At 42.9% G+C, this 20,810-nt stretch overlaps 1 protein-coding gene across 10 annotated transcripts in view; it reads right to left on the bottom strand.

The window, feature by feature from the left end:
• MSI2 (musashi RNA binding protein 2) overlaps positions 1-20,810 on the bottom strand; it is a 509,931-nt gene that overhangs the window by 222,930 nt on the left and 266,191 nt on the right. For all 10 annotated transcript variants that reach the window (XM_088152520.1, XM_088152522.1, XM_088152519.1 and 7 more), the window contains exon 7: positions 10,881-10,929. In XM_088152520.1, the coding sequence (XP_088008646.1) occupies positions 10,881-10,929 (49 nt within the window). The remainder of the gene's footprint in view (positions 1-10,880; positions 10,930-20,810) is intronic.

The raw sequence follows: 20,810 nt of genomic DNA, 5'->3' as shown, positions 1-20,810 counted from the left end.
AGAAACCTGAAAAAATCAGGCTGCTTTAATGAGAGGCAAAGAGGAAGCACTTCTTCCAAATACCTGTCTGTCTGTTATCCATCCATCCAACCATTCAATATGTATAGTTGTCCATCTCAGCAAGTGACCCTATTGAGATCATTCCAGCGTATGCACTGTTCTCACGTCTCTATGGCCTTCGGGATCCTAATTTAGCGAGCCCTACAGATGGCAGGAAAGCAAGGTCCAACCAACTGGTCAGAAAAGTCAAAAAGATTCTGGAAGTAGATGGGAGAGCGAGGAATTACGGTTCAGGCTATGGCTTTTACCCAAGTGAAGCTTTCTGCATTTTGTGGTTCTACAACATACTATCCCACATATAAAGATGGCTCTGAAAGGAAACACTTGGGGGATATTTCTCATCCATCTCCACTGGTTAATGCTATTGTAATATATATTAACTGTCACTATTTTGATGCCTTTAACCTTTATTTCTGCTGCACCCCTCTCAGAGCTGTTTTGGAGTAGAGTGACACAGAAATGCCATCCATCCATCCATCCATCCATCCATCCATCCATCCATCCATCCATCCCTATAATCCCAGCATGGTATCTGGAACACAATGTCCCGTTGATTAGCAAAAGGAAAAAGAGGCAGACACAGGGCAAGGGCAAACATATTTGACCCATGCTGAAGCCAAGGCCAGCCCCAAAGTCGGTAGAATGAGGAGACTGCAGATAGGGGGAGATGGGAAGAGGTGGCAAGGTAGTGGAGGGCAAGGCTGCATATGCCAAGTTGGCTGTCATATACAGGTAGTCCTCTTTTAGCGGCCACAATTGGGATCGGCAACTCAGTCGTTAAACGAAGCAGTTGCTAAGTGAAACTGTGACTGTGCTTATGATCTTACTTCAGCTTTCCTTGGCTTTACAGACCTGCGAGGGTCGTAAATGTGAGGATTCTGTAAAGGCAAGGAAAGCTGAAGTTAAGCAGATTTGCAGTTTCACTTATCGACCACTTTGCTTAACAACCGAGTTGCCAGTACCAATTGTGGTCGCTAAATGAGGAGTACCTGTACCGATTGCCAGTTCTGTCATTTTTTGGTACAAGGATGGTGGGGGAATTGAGGTCATGTCAGCCCTCCAAGGTAGGCCAGGCTAGGACGCTTGACTTATGAATGCTAACACTATTTTTATTATAAGGTTACAGTAGCAGAATCTTGCAAGTTTGAATGCATTTCCCCCCTCCCTCCCTTTATCTTCATGAGAACTAGGGTGGGTCATATATGAGACGCTTTCTCAAATTACATTTCTGCCCAGGACTCAGATTTCTTTTCTCTGACCGTTGTCCTGGTTGCGGCTCTTCCTCCTGTTCCTCAAGGTTATTCCTGCTGCCCATTACAGGTCAGCATCTTGTCCTTTGCTTTAGGCAGCAAAGCATTTGGGCCAGCTCTTTTTACTGGCAAAGCAAGGGAGCAGGGGCATTAAACAATCAGCAGGAAAAACCAAGAGGGGGCTATCGAACACATTCCTTGTTGAGTCTTCTCTGCTTTTGCAAAATAAAACACAATTTCTCCCAGTGAAGCTTAGCTGAGAAATAACTCCTCTGAGTGACTGGGAATGGTGCAGGGATGGAGGGAAAAGATTCCATATTCTTCCTGCTTCTTAACGTTTGGCTTTAAAAGGGTGTCCACTTTTGCTTCGTAGTCAACTGGCACAGACCATGTTACGATACCCTGGTCAATGTGCTGTGACATCTAGATTCAAGTTAAATAAATACAAGCTGATCCCAGGGCCTGGGTTTCTTTGTCTCAGATTATAATCACCACTGACCTTAAGATCAAAATTGAAATAAAAGTGGTGGCAACCACAGGACGACAATACTTTATCGTTTGTATCGCATCTAATTTGCACTGTGCTCCAACAAACCTTATCTCTTTTCGTCCTTGTGGAATGCACACACCGGATTTTAAATTCTGGTCATTCTAGAGCCACGGAAAAGCTCTTGTCAATGATCTTAGACAGCTTCATGAAGATTGGCCTTAATTTCTCGCATAAACCTGAGAAAAATGTCACCAGCCATCTTCTATTTTTATAGTTCAAAATGCTGGGGCTAAGGGCCCCTAAATTACACTTCTTAGACCTATCAACCTTTTCTATCAACAGCAACTTAGTTCAGCATCTACAGGATCTGTTCTTAAATTCAGTCTCTGTACACCATCGATGTGATAAGTGTGATCCCAACATGTCTTCTTCCGCCAAATTGTTCTGGAATTCACTCCAAGTGACCTCTCGACCAGTGTTTCTCAACCTCAACAACTTAAGATGTGTGGACTTCAACTCCCAGAATTCCCCAGCCAGCATGGGAGTTGAAGTCCACACATCTTAAAGTGGCTGAGGTTGAGAAACACTGCTCTAGACCAAATATCTCTCTGAACATCCACATTTTCCTTTTTTCTCTTAATCTCGGCCTTCTTACTAGTTCAGGAAGGTCCTGCTTCACTTCGCTGACTAGGCTATGAGACTGATTGCGATCTAGAATAAAGACTCCCTTGAGTCAAGCTTGACCTTTGACGACACATCCGTGTGGCTGTCATACAGGTATAGCTTTCCACTGCCTTCTTCCAAGGTGTTGGTTCAACTTCCCCGTTTCCACTCCTAGAATTTCCTGGTGGTCTCCCATCTAGGTTTCGTGCCTACTTAGTTCAGCTGGGATGTCGTTTGTTATTAATCTCATTTTATGGACAAGGTAACAACGACTACAAGCTCCAGCTGTGCAGCAGCACTGGAGAGAGAACACTTAGCGGCTGCCTGTGATCCCAGTTTTCTGATCCCAACTGCTTCCCTCCTTGAAATCCCACCCCAGAAGTGCAACGATTCATTTGCAAAGCGTTAGGAGCGCAAATCTCTCAACTCTGTCCCGGACAGAAACCGGGAAGCAAGAAGAGGCTCGCCCGCCAAGCACCTTGCATTCTAGGAAATGGGTCTTGGCTGTTGCTCCCATGTGAAATTTCCTAGGCTTGTTAGAGACTTTGATTTTACTCTGAAGCTTTAAACTTTTCTTTGGCAAATTCCCTAAACAAATTCACCACACGCATTACTCCAAGAAGCTGACACATTTGTGGCTTGCAAGACAATCCACGCAGGGGCTGGCAAGGCGCCCACCCTCTTTCCAGAGTGTAAAAACACATGTGGGCTTAAGAGTTTCAAACCGGGAGAGATAAATTATGCAACTCTCTGGAGCTCTGCTTCCAATTTGGGGAAGAAACCACAAACTGGGCCCATTCCTCTCATTTTCCGTTTAATACGTTTAGGTTTAAAGGGACTGTGTGTATGTGTGTGCTTACATAATTAACTTATGCCTATGTTGTACTAAGAGAAAATAATGACTGAAACAATGGATCTTTTCAGCTCACTTGTTGTAAGCTGAGGATATCAGTGACATCTGCATTATACTGCTGCAGACCACATGATGGACTGTTCCTCCACATTAAACAGAAATCCTTGCACCCAGAAGTCTAGTCCATCAAGTTATATTTCTATATGCAAGGCATATGGATGCATATACGCACGGGCCTGAGAAAGCTAGCATTCTATTATGTGAACCATAACTGCAGTGCCAAGCAGGTTTATCCCCATCCCAATGAGAAGCAGGCTGGGTCAGCAGGGACTACGAAGAATGGGCCATGTGCCACATCCTTAAGCCCCACATCTATCCAGAAATCTGAGTCCAAAATAGGAAGTTCCCTTAATTCTCTCCCACGGTGTCACTACTTCCTTTAGAAACAGAACAGAAGGGGGGTGCATGTAAACAGATACTCTCCTGCCTGCATAATTGTCAGGTTCAGCCCAAAGAACTCCATGAGACAGTACAGGTCTAGTCCGATAGCTTTTATTAGCTTTCACCCACAAGACAGAATCCTGCCAGACTGAATCTAAACTTCCCAAGCCAGCAAGCAAACCTCACAAATTCCTTAGGGTGGTGCCAGTCTCATCTTCTTAACCTTCCCACGGTCCTGCTGGGGGCTAAGGCAATGCTTATCTCCCCAAGCACAGCCTTCACCAAACCATTCCATCACAATAATTGACTGTCTTATGCTGTGACTGACCTGGGATGTATACAAAACCAAAGAGCAGCAACGTTGCAATGACCATGAGGTATAGTGCTGGTCAGCCGAATACCATATAATTCAATTATTTAAAACAGTAGGAATTACATCTAAAACACGGGTCCAACTTCCTGCTCAATGCAGGGGTCCAAATTCAAAGCGTCCCAGTCCGATGGCTGCCCAGCCTCTGCTTGAATGCATTCGGTGGACTGGAATATGCTGCCTCCATGAGTAATTGCTCTACTGTTGAGCTGCTCTCCCCAGTAGGACTAGGAGTTGACCCAGAGCAGATCTTGGACTTCTCCTGTGGGACAGTCTGTCAAGGACTTGAAGACTCCTATATTTCACAGGGCTTAAACACCTAATCTCCTGATCATCCTTGTTGCCCCTCTCCGAATCTGTCCCACTTTCTTTGAACCCTTCCCTAAAGTGAGGTCCTCTGAACTGGATACAACACTTGTGATGGGGGCTGGTTAATGCAGAACAAGGTGGAACTACTTCTTCCCATGATTTGGACCTTATACTTCTGTAGATGCAGCCTGGAACTGCATTTGCCTTTTCAGCAGCCAGCGCATATTCCTGGCTTATATTCAGCATGTGGTCAATGACAACTCCAAGACCCTTGATTCAAAGACCGGACATTCTGTAAATCCAAAGAACATTCTCATTCCAAGGAAAGCTGAATCTTGATCCATCTCCACTCTGACCACGCAGGTGCGTTTAAGAGTGGCTGAGCCCTAGAACAGAACAACCGTGTTGGTGCCGTCTGGCAGGTCACCCCCAAGCCTCAACCACACCACAATGTGCAGCTGAACAAATGGGATTTTGCAAAAAGCCAGCATGGAAGGTGTCCCAGTTTTATTCCAGTTTTCCAAGTTATTTTGGCCCAGAATCACCATGCCATGCAATCCAGGAAAATCTGTAATCAATTTTATTTGTAAAGTGTATATTGTTCAAAAACAACCAAAGGCGATCAAAACAAACAGAAATAACAATAAAGTACAATAAACAATATGGTGCGGCTTTAAAAAAAACTAAGGCAGAGAGAACGTAGGTAAAAATAACTGCTCGTAATTTCAAGATATTTACACACACTTGACTTACTGACAAGTTTTAATATATGCTGTCAGTGAATATTTTATTTTGTGAATTAGTAACTTTTGGCATGAATGGATGTGAAACACGCAAAAGCTCCTTGTTGTATTCAGTAATATAATCAGCAGATTAACTGCAAATAAATCAGAAATAAATCAGCTTATAGGCCAAACACCATTTTTAATAAATAAAAAAAAAAGTGTCTGGGCCCATCTTGGTGAAGAATTCCAGATATTGGGCTTAATTGCCCAAGAGAGGCTGTATCGACTCCTTGTAATGCACACTGGAGGAAAAAGTGTCAGAATTAAGTCCAGATATATCAATATTGGAGAGAAGAAGGAGAGATAAAAGCATTCATTAGATTATTGTTGAGCTACATCTTAAGACTGGTAGGCTGCAAATATCTAAAATATTCTGATTTCAAAAGGGTTGTTTCAAGCCTAGAATGGGTTTCACATTCAAAGCACTTCTGCTCTGAGTGTAGGAAAGGTGTTCTGAACTTGAAACTGGGCCCTTTCAAGCTTGCAACATTTCCAGAATGACTGGAATAGCTGTTTCAAATGTCGACAGCATGTTCTGAAACTCAAACAAACCATGTCAAGCTTGAAACATTTCACCAGTTTTTCACACTGAAAATCAATCAATTAGTCCTCGCACAAAATGTGCACGTAAAAGGCAACTGGCCTCTTATGCATTAATTTTACTGCCCTTCAGTAGTAACCCTGTTATTGTTACCTATTCTCATTAAACACTACAGTCATTTTAATCCACATTAAGAGGGCAGCCAGGTTGATTTTCAAAAGCTAAGCAGAGTCAGGCCTGGGTAGTACTTAGATGGGAGATCATCAGGTGATCCCAGGTTGTATGTTTGACTGAGAAGTTGGAAAAAAAAAAAAAAACTCCCAGATTTTTTCAGGGCAAATCACTTCTATACTGCTGCCCAAACCCCTACCTGGACACTGTGAATAAATTAGAAGTCAACATCAACTCAAAAGAGATTTCACTGTTATTGGGGCAAGGGAGTTCTTTAATCTTCAGTGTGTTTCCAACAATGGTCCATTCAACTTGCTAAGAAGTTTCCCAACCTGTTATCTATCCCTTCACCAATCTGAAACATTTTTTCTAATGACCTCCCCAATTTCGAGGTCTTCAGTGCCTTCCTTTTCAAATGCTCCTGCAAAACTCTGACAACACTGCAGGGCTCAAAACAGAAAGACCAGATCAGGTGCTGGTCCTGGCCACCATCTGGACTGCTGGTGGGAGAAGGGAACTTCTAGTCCTTCCATTTAGGGTTAAATAAGCCAACAATGAGCCTGATGGTCTGGGCAGTCAGGTAGTGCAAGAAGATTAGGTGCCATTCAGAGAGACAAATATGAAATGCCCCCAAGCCAAAAAGTTGTTGTTGTTCCTCCCACTTTGCCTTGAGATTTGTGATTCCCAGTCTGTACTGCTCCTAGTTTGTACTCTCCAGCCTGCCTACCTTTGAGACATCTCCCCATTCTTGGGTTCAGCTTGATCGGCAGGACTATCATATTGGGGCTGCAGAGTCAGCCTTCCCAGGTAGACCCGATGAGAACCACGACCAGATGAGCTGATTCTACTTTATTGTGAGGCTACATTAACAGAATCTACAAGTCTGAAAGTACAAATCTCCTACCGTCTCTTTTACAACCTGATATATTAGGGAGGTTCCTTTCTTTCTCTGCCCTTATGCAGCTGCAGGCTATGCCCCCTCTTATCTGATCGTTCTCTAGGTAGCATCTCTTCCCCTGTCTCCTAAGGTAATTCCCACATACCATTACATGCAGTCATCTATGAGCCATGTTAGACTATCTTCAACTTCTTGAGTACTCTGACTGCAATAGTAGCAGCCCCAGCAATTCTGGTTTGACCCAACACCTGCACAGAAGCATGGAGATTATTTACTGCATGGGGGCTCTTGCACAGCATTTCCCAACCTGGCGATCTCCTTGGACTACATTTCCATCAACTCAAAGGAGCACAAACCCTGTAGAGGACAGAGGCAATGGCCTTGAAGGACAGGAGGAAGAGCTGCTACCAAGGCAATGGTCAGATAAGAGGGGCGTGAGCCTTGAGAAAACGTCTCAGACAAGCTTCTCCCTAGTCCACCTGAAGATAAAGGGAGGGAGGGAGGAAGCGCATTCAGACTTGCAAGATTCTGTTACAATAAAAGTAGTCCTAGCCTACTTGGCATTAGTTTCTTAGTCTGGTCTACCTTGTAGAGCTGACAAACCCTGAAAGGACAGGGATTAGTGTGAAGCTCACAGATCTGGGCTACAGAGTTCCTGACAACCACTACATTCAAGTTTTCCAGTTTCATCTGGATCTCTGCAGCTGGGTCTTGGGCACAAGACATCCCCAAAAGACAGAAATAAAATACTTTTGGGCAGGGTAGAAGAGGAAATGCTGCCACACACTTTCACTGATACCAATCAACAGGAGTGTCAAAACTCCCCCTTTTTTCACCCAACTGAGGCCAATTCAAAGAAATGGAGAGGAGCTCGCATGGGGAAAGCTGCCTTTGCACTTCCCTTTAACAAGGGCTGGGATGCTCAACCACAGAGCCGCCTGCTGGGTCCAGCATGAAGCATCAGCCTTGTTTCATAGAGATCATCCTTCGGTATCTTCACCACAGGGTAAAACCCAAAGCTCCACCGTGAATGGAGGGTGGGGAGGAATGGGGAAAAGAAAGAAGGGAAGAGGTGGGAACTGACTCTACTCACACCTCAGCAATGTTACAGGTGAGAAAGAGTGCCAACAAGAAGTTACTGTAGTTTGCCTCAGGGGCATTAATTAAACTTTTTGGAGGAAAAAAAACCCTATTCCCTTAACAAGAAAAATCAAGCCCTAGAATTTGACACCAAAGTGCCTTCGCTATTTCCATTCTAAAACTTGTCACCTTTGCACTGCCTGCAGGGAATGACACACAGAGACCACACAAGAGCTGTTCGAGGCTTCCTTGTTGAACAGCTCCTCATTAGGTCTTTGCAAGCTGTCAGAGTTCCAGATTTAAACAAAAAGAAAAAGAAGTGCCAGACCTGAAATGTAAGAAATATTGCACACACATCTATAGGTGGGAGCAGCAATGCCCAAAGCTCTCACTGATCAAAGCTGATTGTGTACAACCACAGCACTGGACACAGTTTCATCAGGGTCAACTATGCCCCCGAAAGACTCCTGATATCTCTTTGGAAAGCAGACGCTTCTTTCCAAGGCAGTCAATTGGCAAATGGAGCCAGTTAACCTTAAGACAGAGCGTGCCCACTGTCTTTTCAAATGGCTTTTGTTTGGAAGATTCCAGGAGAGAAAACAGAGAGCGCAAATGAACAGCAGAAGCGTACAATTGGCAAAGGTTTTGAAAGGCGGTAGTAGGAAACCTGAGATTTTCTGAAATAAAAACATGGTGGCTTCCACTCTAGAACCACTACGCTCCACACTCTGTCAGCCTCCAAATTGTCTGTCCAGGTTCCATTCCCAGAAAGAAACACAGGCAGACAGACAGACAGACGTACACACACACACACACACACACACACACACACAGAGTTTCCTGAGTTTATCCTCTGAAAACCACAGCCTAATAACAACACACTCCAGGATCAGACAGTACCCCAGCTACTTGAAACATCTTCCAACCTGAAAATCTGGCCTTCTCCATCACAACCCCCCACTGAATTATAGACTTTCCTTAAATCATTCTCAGCCCAATTATTTCCCATTATCTCAAATCAACCATGGAGACCAGAAACAACAGATTTGGGCACCCTGTCACAAGCCTGTATCCCGCCGCATGGGCCCAGATGTAGGGATTAAACCCATCATGTATAGCAGAGGCACCACATGGAACAAAATGTGGTGAAAGTTTGGCTCATCACAAAGATATTGGATGGGGGGGAGGGGAAATCACAAAAGCTTGAACCTTTCAAACATTTCCAAGACCAGGAGCAGCTCCTTTTATTTATTTATTTTTTAAATAAGAGCAACATTCTGGAGGGTCCTTGAAGACAAAGCATCTCAGGAGGATTGAAGGATAGGCAGCACAAGAAGCTGGGGGCTGGAAGAATGAGAAGAAGAAAGCATGGCTATTTTGAAGAGAGATTAAGGCAAACCCACACAGCTGCTGCATATGAAAGATCTGTAGAGAAGGACTACCATTTTGTTACAGAGCAGCCTTCCACAACTTGGTGCTCTTCAAACCTGTTGGGACCTCAACTCCTAGAATTCCCAGCTGGCAGGCTGAGAGGTTATCCTGAGAGGTGGAATCGCAACACATCGGAATGGAACTGGGTTGGGGACTGCTCCATGACCATGGAGCAGAGTTTACAATAGCTACTTGTAGTTCTCTAACAAAGAGGGAAACATGAGCAGCATCCATAAAGTTTACACCAGCATTCCTCCAACGCTAGCACATTTTCCCGCTGAGAGAATGGAAGCATCATTTAGTCAGATCACAGCAACGTGGCATAAACACTGCCCAGGAGTTAGTTCAGGAGATGTACTTTCAGCTATTCCAGCTTCATATGATGGAACTTCCAGTTCTTTCGTGCACTCCCTCATTTCAGCAGCTCCTCAAACTACTTTGTAAGCAGCTGCAAAATGCAAGGAAAGAATCTGTTGCCTGCCACCACCTCCAATTTTTCCCACTGCTTTCCTTGCTTCGCCACGCTTCTTGCCTCGCAGTGAAAGGGGCCAAGCAGCAAAGAAGAAAACTTCACGTTGTCCTTAGTTCTCCTTATCTAATTCTTTTCTTAATGCCTGCAACCACTGAACTCATAATACATCCTCTCAGTCTGTTACTACTGTATAAGCAAACGCTAGACATTTCTCCTCCTTAGTTTTTCCCACTGCTTTCCTCTGTCTGTCTGTCTGTCTGTCTGTCTGTCTCAAAGCAAGCAAGTCTCACCAAGCCCTTTTATACTCAGCCAATTCTTTATCAGGTTCCCTTCTTTGTCTTGCTTTCAACTACTAATGGAATTATTTTTGCTTATGTTTTAAAGCCATAACAATTAAATTTATTCTAAACAATACAGCTGCATTTTAAAAATATCCTTATGACATAGGCTCATTGAGTTGGAAAAGACAATTTAGGTGATCAAATCCAGGCCCTTGCTTCACGTAGGATTCCAAAATTAAAGCATAGAAACAGAATGTCTATAAACATGGAAATGTCCTTCTCGCAATGAGTGGGAAGATGGAGAACCAGTAGTTTACATCACTGCCTCTTCCTTCCAAATTATCAAATATGTAAGATACTAGGAAGAAATTCAACTTTAGGAATAAGTTTGACTGCAGATTTTCCCAGAGCGGGTCATTTTACAGAAGACACTCATGAAATGCATGTTAAGGGTCCTTTCTGACTGCCCAAATGCAAAAGCTCAAGATCTGAAATGGGAATAGAGTAGCCATGACTAAAACATATGATTGCAAAAGACTCATGGAATGGTAGACACCAAATGATACTGGCCAGTGAGAAAGAAACATTTGCAACTCATAAGGTACCATGAGAGAACATTTGACATTGCAGATAAAAGAAGTTGCTTCATCTTTTGACACAAAAAAGCATCCATTGTCCACAATACACAGACTTTTCTTTCAACGAGCCAGCGAAAATCCATACAAAGTAAATATATGAGTATATGTATATAGATATGTTTGACTGGGGTTCATTCCCCTCCTTACCTCTGTGTCTGTTGGTGGTCTTGTCAAACATAAGCATGGCATCTTCTACCTGCAAGACACAAGGACATACTTGGTTCAGAGACTATGAAATACAATCTTAGAAATTATGAAGCAGTTGAGGGGCACCACCATTAAGTGAGCAACATGACCCAGACCTCAAACCTCCTATCTCTGCATCATTAGGAATCTTCAAAGGTTGGGTTCCAAAGACAAAACAATATTCACAGCACACAGAGATTGATGACATCAGTAAGCTATTCACTGTTATTATAAGAGTGTTGAAATTCCGGCTAGTTTATCTTCTTAATTAAAAGGGGCTCTGCCTGTTATGTCTCCCTATAGTCAGTGACCTTGGATACATGCTTCTGTATTCTCACCAACAATTATGTGAATGTTACCTTCATTCTTTTACAATTTTACTTTGCATCTCAGCCACATGTAGGAATTCAGCCCAGTTTGGAAGGGCTTCAAATATGTCCCTGAGAGTTCATAATGCTATGCTTCCCCCCATCACCACCACCTTTTGACACTCCTAATTTTTCCTCAGGTTTTACTCTCCCACCTCGTGAGCTTCATGGCTGAGTGGAAACAGAATGCCAGATCTTCCTTTTACAGTTTTCTATTCCCTGTATGATAGTCTCAGTGCATTTCATGGGGAAAGAAGTCTTATAATCGTGCATTACCAACATTTGCCTCCCACCTAAACGTTTCTCTGAGACGATGCCACCAAAGTCATAAAACCACTTCACTTTGCCCACATGCCTTAGCTTGTTCAATTTCTGTCACATCTATGTACAACCATAAAAAGAGAATTTCTAAACCAACCCTAGGAGTCAAGCATCTTCCTTTATAGAAAAATTAAAAATATTGGGTTGTCTGAATGCCCTTTGACCACTCCACAACTAAATCCTCTTTCTCACTTGCCTGAATTATTATTTGGGGTGGGGTAGGACAACTCAAGAAATACAGATTCAAAGGGTATATTTGCAGAAACATTTTTTGGTTCAAGGTTCTCCTAGCCATTACAGCAGAGACACACTCATGCTCTTATATATAACCAAACAGAGAAGATGAAACACAAGACTTGCCCATTAAAACACACTAGACATGCCAGAGGATCACGCAAGGAATGGAAATCTGCAAGCAGCAAGAATGAGATAATGGTTTTCCAACAGGCAGGGGCAGCTAACAGGTTTCCCCACAGTAGATATAGAGCCAAAAGATGGGCCGCTTTTGTTCAGAAAGTATTCATTTCAGGAAGAAGACACACGGTCCATGTGCTTTCCAGTGGGCTTGCCTGATACTGATTAGGTTAGCGTTCAGTCCTCCAAGCAGGCATGTTCATAGGGAAAGGCAAGTAAATATCTTCCGCTTTTCTACAGACTTTGACTGCAGGGTTGTGGCTGCCATCTTGACATTTTTCACCCCACTGTGGACCCCCGTGCCTGCCAGGCAGAGGCCAGTTTGGGAGATACAAAGATCCTCTTGCCCCCTTCAGCTCAGCAAGAAGCAGGTGTTGCCTTTTCCTTCTCAAGGTACAATAACAAAAAGATGGTTGGAGAACCAGGATCAAGGTCGGCCAGCTGAGCAGAACTTTGTCTCATTTGGAAGAACAGGGATCCAACCAGTCGTGCTTACCTTGGGAGCAGGGCTACTGGACCTGGGCTGCAAAACTCCAGAAAAACCACTAGATGGCAGCAAGGAATTAAAAATGGTTGCATTTATTTTATGCTATCTCATCCTCATCTAGACTTCTGCCACTCAGGTGCGGTCACCCTACTTGGGAGAACTGGTTCCAGAAAAAAAATGGACAGTGTGTGCAGTATTGTCTTAATCAAAAGCTTCTTTGTCCAAAATGCCACTCCTGAAATTGAAGCTCTATCCTCCCCCACCCCACTTCAAACTACTGGGGGAGGACAGGTGCTTCACCCATAGAAGTTCCAAGAGGATGCCAAAGTAAGAATCTGCTTAGTCTCAAAGGTATTCAAATGACCTTTCAAAAAGCCACAGGTGTTTCCAGGGAGAAGGGGGAGTGGGGGAGTTTACACTCAGTTGCAATGTTCCAGCCGCTCCGTTTCAGAGAACAGAAGGATCCTGATGCACTGAAGTGTAACCCAAGGAAAGGAAAGCTTTCAAGATCCTGTTATTTGCATGACTTAGTCCACCTGCGTTTAATCTGCAAAGCCACGCCTCAATGCTGCCCTTTAAGGGAACGGCGCACTGAATCTGCTCCTACAGATGCTGCCAGATCAGATCCATAAAAAGTTGTTTTCAAATGAGGCAGGTCATCGTAGCTATGTATATATGGGGGTCATGATAAATTATAGATATGATGTTTGGTAGATTTGTAGGAACAATGCTTGACCATCAAGAGTACTTTAAAGGTTCAAAAAGTAATGAATTATAGGCCCACAAAACATTTTATCCTCAGCACTTAAGAAATTTGGGGCGGGGGGGACTCTGTGATGGGAGGGAAAACATGGTTCATTCCTTGTCCTTTGTCCCTTTAGAGAAAACAAGTGGCATTTGTTAAAAAAAGTAATACAGCACAGTGGCTGCCAACTAATTCTATATAAATAATAGAACTTTATTACCACCCTCCCATTGAACCACATGGTCTCAATGCAATTCATGTGCAGGATGTCACCATGCTTAGCTTTAGCTTCCTTTGTTTGCTCCATCTCTCTTTATTTTAATTCCTTCAGCAGCATGGTATCAAAAAGACCCTAGAAGGTGAAAAAAATGTATGAAGTGGAAACCAAGAAGTGCATAGCTCTGTCGCCTCCCTTCTACCCCCCCCCCCCCATGCAGCAAAACAAAGTGGCTGAATCTGAGATGGAGAAAGAAGAAGATCCTTCCGCCTACATAAAGACGGGCGCACTCAGTGATCTGGCAAATGAAACGAGCATAACAAAACCCTTCGCACCTAAGAAATAAAGATTGTAAACCAATCCAGTCATGTTGCAGAAACAGACTAAGTTTGAAATCTCTTGTTCCAGCGTGCTTTTTCATCCATGTGTCATGATATTATTTACACAATCTAGACAGAGATTACAATAGTGGTGTGCTTCAGAGAGGTGCTGAATTTTAACAGTTTCCATCTCCCAAGAACAGACAACTTCAGGGGGCCAGCAGTTCTGCTAACATTGACCAGCACACCTGAGCTGGAGGCGTCTTGTCACGACAAAGTTTCAGTGAGCTCCCAACCTCTCCAAGGAGATCCACTCTGAACTTTCTTTGTTCGGTTTCTTGAAGATACTGTTGGAACTAAGGTAACAAAGCCCTTCCTTGTCTAAGGGGAAAATAGTGTATGCTATAACACAAAGCTTTCTCCATGTTAGCTGTAACCTAGGTGACAATGCTGAAATCCAGCTGGCATATGATCTCTCCCCATCCTTAAATTTCAAGTTTCCAAATCCTGATTAACAGGTTAATACATACATTATATATATATTTGCAAGAGCATGGTAAGTGGAAGGAGCTTCGTTCATTGCTCTGAGTGAGTGATGTGCTCCTCATCTTGACGGATGGAATATGGACACAAAGTAGATCCTTGGATAATGTATTGCAGATCTGAAAGGTTTTTTCCTTTTTTTTTTTTTTAACTTCACCTTAATTAACACCGGAAATAAGACTTGCCCTCTACCCTCTAAATTAGCCATTTAAAATCCCTAATCTGTAACAATTCAGCTATATTTTTTAAAGGAAACAATGTGGCCTGAGAAATGAAGGAGGCAATTGGCTAAAAACATCCTCAAACCACCTTTTTGGACCTCCTTCAAAAGGTGAACTTTGGGTTTCTAGTAAAAAAGTGGACTGGATTCCATAAGCCTGAAGTCTATTTCTATTTCTAACTTAGATAATATTTCAACGGTCTGAAAGGTGACTCAAGGCACTGCCCAAACTTCCAGTACAGAAGAAACAGCACTTATATGGTACAACCCAATGTCACCAAAATAGGATATTATGGATCATGAGAAATAGAACTGGATCCCTCCTGCCAAACAAATCATTTAGGCAATCTCTCTGTATTAACAGTTGTGCAAATCCACAGGATGCCCTACCTCAGCGTACAACCTACCAACACGATACATAGATAGATAGATAGATAGATAGATAGATAGATAGATAGATAGATAGATAGATAGATAGATAGATAGATAGAACACTTTATTGGCCAAGTATGAAACACAAGGAATTTGTCTTCGGTGCAGGAAAAAACTCTCAGCGTTTGCATAGCATCAGAAAATAAGGAGTAATAAAAAGTAATAACATTGCATAGTTTTAGTATATAATCAGAAAAGGAGAATTGGAGGAAGAATAATACTACGGCTGTTGACTAACATATATTCATTTTTAAGAGGAGAAGCTATTGTGGAGTCCTTGGGGTTCTCTGAGCTTGGTTCTTTTCTTGCAAACGTTTCATTACCCGGCTAGGTAACATCTTCAGTGCTAGAATGGGATGGGGTTTGCTCTCTATTTATATGCTGTGGCCTGCCTTGTTTAACATATATTAACATGTAGCAGAGCATCATCAGTCACATCTTGGCAATCATATCTTATCATGCCATGCCAATCAGTTTGTCATGCTGCCTTAATTAGGTGTTCAGCAGAGCAATGGCACGAGGGAAAAAACTGTTCCGGTGTCTAGATGTTTTAACATACAGTGCTCTGTAGCGCCATCCTGAGGGAAGAAGTTGAAATAAATTATGTCCAGGATGAGAGGGCTCTGCAGATATCATATACGTATCAGATATGTACACGGAATGGGACAAGTATATAGTGACACTGTCTAACCAGTACGTCAACTAAGTCACCATGTCAGTCACTGCACTAGGATACAGAAACAGGGGTGGTATCAAGCTATTCTTCACGGTCCTGGCACCATTTAAAATAATCACAAACTATTTCTGGAATTAATCAGCTGCAAGTGCACAATCCACTGCTGGGGGGTAGGGGATGGGGGAAGGGTGCAAATGGGAACATGTGAGTGATGAGATGATGCAAATGCCATTAACCTATGTAAATCTATCAAAGGTGGGACAGAAGAACATCACTAGTGGAATCTGTGAAATAGTATCATCGTATGTGTGTTGTCATTTTGGCATTTGCTGCAGATCCTGCTGACCTTAATAAGTAGTTTTCCTGGTCCTTGCTCTAGCATAGTGGTTTGAATTTTGGTGTTTGAGAAGACTCCTGAAAATACCATGAGCGGCCAAGAAATGGATCATCAAGCTAATCAACAGAGTTCTCACTTGAAGCATAAATGACCAGACTCCAATTATCCTACTTTGGATGTATGATGCAAAGACCCATCTCTCTGGAGAAGGCTCTGATGCTGGGAAAGGTGGAAGGAAAGAGAAGAAGAGGAGGACCAGTAGCAAGGTGGATGGACTTAATTATAGTGGTGATGGGTGCACCACTGGGGACTTGAAGAGCCACGCTGGGGATGGGTCTTCCTGGAGAAAATCTACCTATGTGGTTGCTAACAGCTGACGCTGACTTAATAGCACATAATCAATCAACATAGTGGTGTTTTGTTAACAACTACTCATTAATTATGGCCCATGGTTGGTTTTAAGGAAAAACAATGGTTGAGAGGTTTGATGGAATTGGACAAACTTTCAGGTTCCTTCCTCTCATTATTTTCCTTCTTTGGAGTCCTAATCTTTCTTTTCTGGTGGAGGTCATCTTTTCAAATAAACGCACCTCTGAATTTTGGTTCAGAAACAGCTAGTAAAAGAAAAGACAGAGGAAGCAGACACAAATTCACAGAGAGACTGGCAGACAAAGCTAAACTATTGTCAGACTGAAAAAGGCTGTGTACTAGAGTTGTGAGAGGAGTGTACTGCTTTTTTGTGTGGACACAGCAGGGAGTGGATATCCCTGGATGCTTTAAAGCTAAGATGCTCTTCCAGCCATACCAAATTGGCTCTCTCTCTCTCTCCCCCCACAACTTTTGTTTGTTTCTTAAGGTCAGAACATTTTATCTTTGCCTTTTCAGTTTGCCCCACCCCACACATTTTTGTAGGGCACCCATTGTCACAGAAAAACAACCCCTTTCTTCTGGCAGCAGAGTGACACAATGGCATCACTCAGTGCTTCCTGAACAGATAAAGTGCTGAACGGAAAAAGAATCTCTATGAACACTTGGGCAAAATAAAACATATAAAATGACTGGGAAGAATGGGGAAGGTAGTTGTGGTCGTAAAGAGCTGATATAAATACCATGAGTTCTCAGGAGGAGGAAAAAAATACTTTACAAAACAATCTAATTGAAAGGTAAAGAATTGGGACGTGGGATTGAAAAGAGCGATTCATTCATGCAGTGCGTTAACAGGGCTGTAATCTAATGAGAACGGCCTGAAATAAAACCCAGAACCATTTCAATATGCAAAGGTTAAACAGATCAGACTCAAAAATGCTCCATTCTCACGAGTCTCTATTCTATCGAGGCACAAGCAGCTTCTGCCTTTCTGTCAAAAAGGAAAAAGTCAAGAGTATCTACGAGTGAAAACCAGATACTAAGTAAAATTGATCTCTTCGTTTTGGCTCCCCAATCCACAGCCTCTGAGGCACTAGTGAAATTCTAGTCAGATTTCGAGGCTGTTTCCAAATTACAGTCCCAGAGTTAATCCCGTTTCCTTTGGTCAGATCGATCCCAAGGAATGTAACTGCAGGATGGAGGCAGGGAGGATGTCATTAGAGGCAGGCAGGAAGAAAGTGGAGCATCCTTAACAAGAGGCAGTTTCTCATTCACAGATGCTCAGAACAGTATTAATAAAAAATAAAAGGAAAGATGCATGAATAGCCCTCACTGCACCAAACCTGAGGTCAGACTAGCCCCAATCCTGCTTCCGTTTTCTGCTGCCCAAAAGTCTTTAGACAATGACCACCTCAAACTGGTATTCTAAGAGCCTTTCCCCCTTGCATTTAACCATGGCGCATTGACACACGTGCTCTGTTGACATTTTGGGAGGGGGGGTTCATCTCATCTCCAGCCCATAACTGAGAATGTCTCAAAATATTCCTTAGCTGAACCAGTATTCAACTGGTATTTTCAACAGAAGAGAATATCTGTAGCTCAGGGTTGAACTGTGGAGTCATTGGTGCTCTCTGAGCTTGGTTGTTTACTTGCCGACATTTCATTGCCTCAAGCTAAACCCCAGAAATTTAGCTCAAGGTAAATCCCAGAAGCAAAGAGGTACCTGAACCCAAATGGGTAGTCAACATGTCCAGCCGCCCACACTCCACCACAGAACACAATATCCTCCAGAAAGGCCTCAACTATAACACAGACAATGCTAATCAGCTAGAATTCTTTGCAGCCTTAGAAGCAGCATTTAAAACCACAGGACATGCCACAGAGACCCAAGAAAACATAAGGCAGACACTCATACCACAGACCAGAAGAACATAGGAGCAGAACCAACTCAAAGCAGAGGACAGAGCAGCCCTCAAAAATCTAAAGAAGGACAAACCATCACCATCCTCCCAGCAGACAAAGACCGAACCACGGTTATCATGGACAGAACACAATATATACAAAAAGCCAAAGAATTATGGAGGACAAGGAAACTACACCCCAGTAAACACCAACCCAATACAGAAACTAGACAACCTGATCAAGAGAACCCTTAACAAACTAATCAAGAAAGGTCAAATCACAAAAGACAGTGGCGGATGAAAAGCAGTGGACCCATCCTCCCACGCTTCTATGGATGCCCAAAAATACACAAGCCCTACATACCTCTTCATCCAGTTGTATTGTCACCAGGGACCCCAACATACAGCATAGCGAAAGAACTTACAAAAAAGCTTGAGCATCTCACAGAAGGGAGTGAGTATTCTGTCAACTCCCCACTATAGTGCCTCCAAAAAATCAAAGGCCTAAAAATAGAAGAACATGAAATTATGGTTTCATTCGATGTCACAGCACTCGTTACATCCATAGATCCGGAACTAGCGAAAGAATCCATGGCAGCAGTACTACATAATACACCCGACGTAACCAAATACACCAAGATCAAAATACCCAGGATTGTGGACCTCATCAACCTTTGCCTCACTACCTACTTTCATCAGTCTGATGGACAAATGTACCAACAAATCAGAGGCACACCCATGGGATCACCACTCTCAGGAATCATAGCAGAGACCATAATGCAACGTCTACAAATTATAGCTCTCCCACACATACAATCAAAAGTATGGATCTGTATGTAGACGGCACCATCATAATAAAAAAGGAACAACTAGAAAAGACACATGAAACAATCAACATCTTCAAAGGAATAAAATTCACAAGGGAAGAAGAAAACAACACGCTGTCCTTCCTGGATATCCTCATCAGCAGAGGAAATGATGGCAAATTAGAAACACAAGTCTATCAAAAAAAAAACAACCCACACTAACCAAGTGCTCCATTACCAAAGTAACAGCCCAACCTCCCACAAGAGGAGCTGTGTAAGAACATTATTCAGACAAGCACAAACACACTACAGCGACCCAGAACACCAGAAAAAGGAAAGAGACCACCTCTACAACATCTTCCAACAAAATGGATATCCACGCAACTTTATCAAAAAGTGCCTGACCACTCAATTCACTACAGCACAACCAACACAAGCTATAAAAAGGATAACACTGCCACACATCAAAAAAAATCTCAGAAACTACCAACAGACTATTATAACCACATGGCATCTCCATAGCACACAAACCAACTAAAGCCCTCCAATACATCTTAAGTAAACCAAAAGACCCAGTAGCCCAAGAAGAAAAAACAGAAGTCATCTACAACATACAGTATAAGGACTGTAACAGCCACTATGTAGGACAGACAGAAGACTAGCACAGCACATCCATGAACACCAGCCAGCAGTCAGAAGACACAATGAAAACTCCTTAATCTCACAACACATGGACAGACTCAACCATGGTTTCAACTGGGAAACTGAGCATCCTAGACCAAGCTAAATCCAAAAACTCTAGGGAATTCCTGGAAGCTTGGCATTCAGACAAATTAGCCATCAACAGACACATAAGAGATAAACCACATTTACACACCATTCAAAAGAGACAATAAAAAAGCTAAGAAGGAAACAAAAAGACCAGAACACATCCTCTCCAGCAGCCAACACCCAAATAAGCAGGGATTAACACCAGACAAACAATCAAGCAGAAAACAATACCAATAGAAGAGAATATGTGTAGCTCAGGGTTGGATTGTGGAGAACCTTGGTGTTCTCTGAGCTTGGTTGTTTTCTTGCAGATGTTTCATTACCTGGCTAGGTAACATCTTGCTAATGAAACGTCTGCAAGAAAACAACCAAGCTCAGAGAACACCAAGAACTCCACAGAAAACAATACCCTAATGAAGGAACTACCAAGGAGAAAACCACACCCCCACCAACACTGGCAAGGCAAGCTGCTATATATAAACAGGGCGCAAACCCCACACTCAGTAGCACTGATGATATTACCTAGCTGGATAATAAAATGTCTGTAAGCAAACAACCAAGCTCAGAGAACACCAAGGACTCCACAACTGGTATTTTCTCTGTTTGTTCTACAGCGTCCAAGGGAGCCTCAATGTGTATAAAGTCTGTTAGACTTTGCCACTCATCAGCTTGGAGAGAAGTCCAACTTAAAACAAAGCAGGAGAGGCCACTTCAGTCCAGCAATGGGGAAAGACCTTACTAAGATAGACTGCCTCTGAATGGGGGCAGGGGGAGGAATAGCTATTCTTAAATGTCATGGTCAACCAGAGATGAGTTCTATCAGACCCATGGTCCAAGTAATCTAATTCTACTATCTCCAAAGTGGCTGAGCAAGTGCCTTCAGGAATGCCCCAGGGGGGCAAAAGGGCAATAATCTTCTATTGGTGTTGCTCCTCAATGACTAATGGTATAGCATGATGGCATGCAG

This window comes from Python bivittatus, unplaced genomic scaffold (assembly GCF_059951505.1).
Source record: "Python bivittatus isolate LINGU-HERP-01145 unplaced genomic scaffold, Pbiv_v1 ctg000690_np1212, whole genome shotgun sequence".
NCBI lineage: Eukaryota > Metazoa > Chordata > Lepidosauria > Squamata > Pythonidae > Python > Python bivittatus.
Note: the sequence above shows the minus strand (reverse complement) of the source record. Positions and strands in the feature narration are given on the sequence as shown.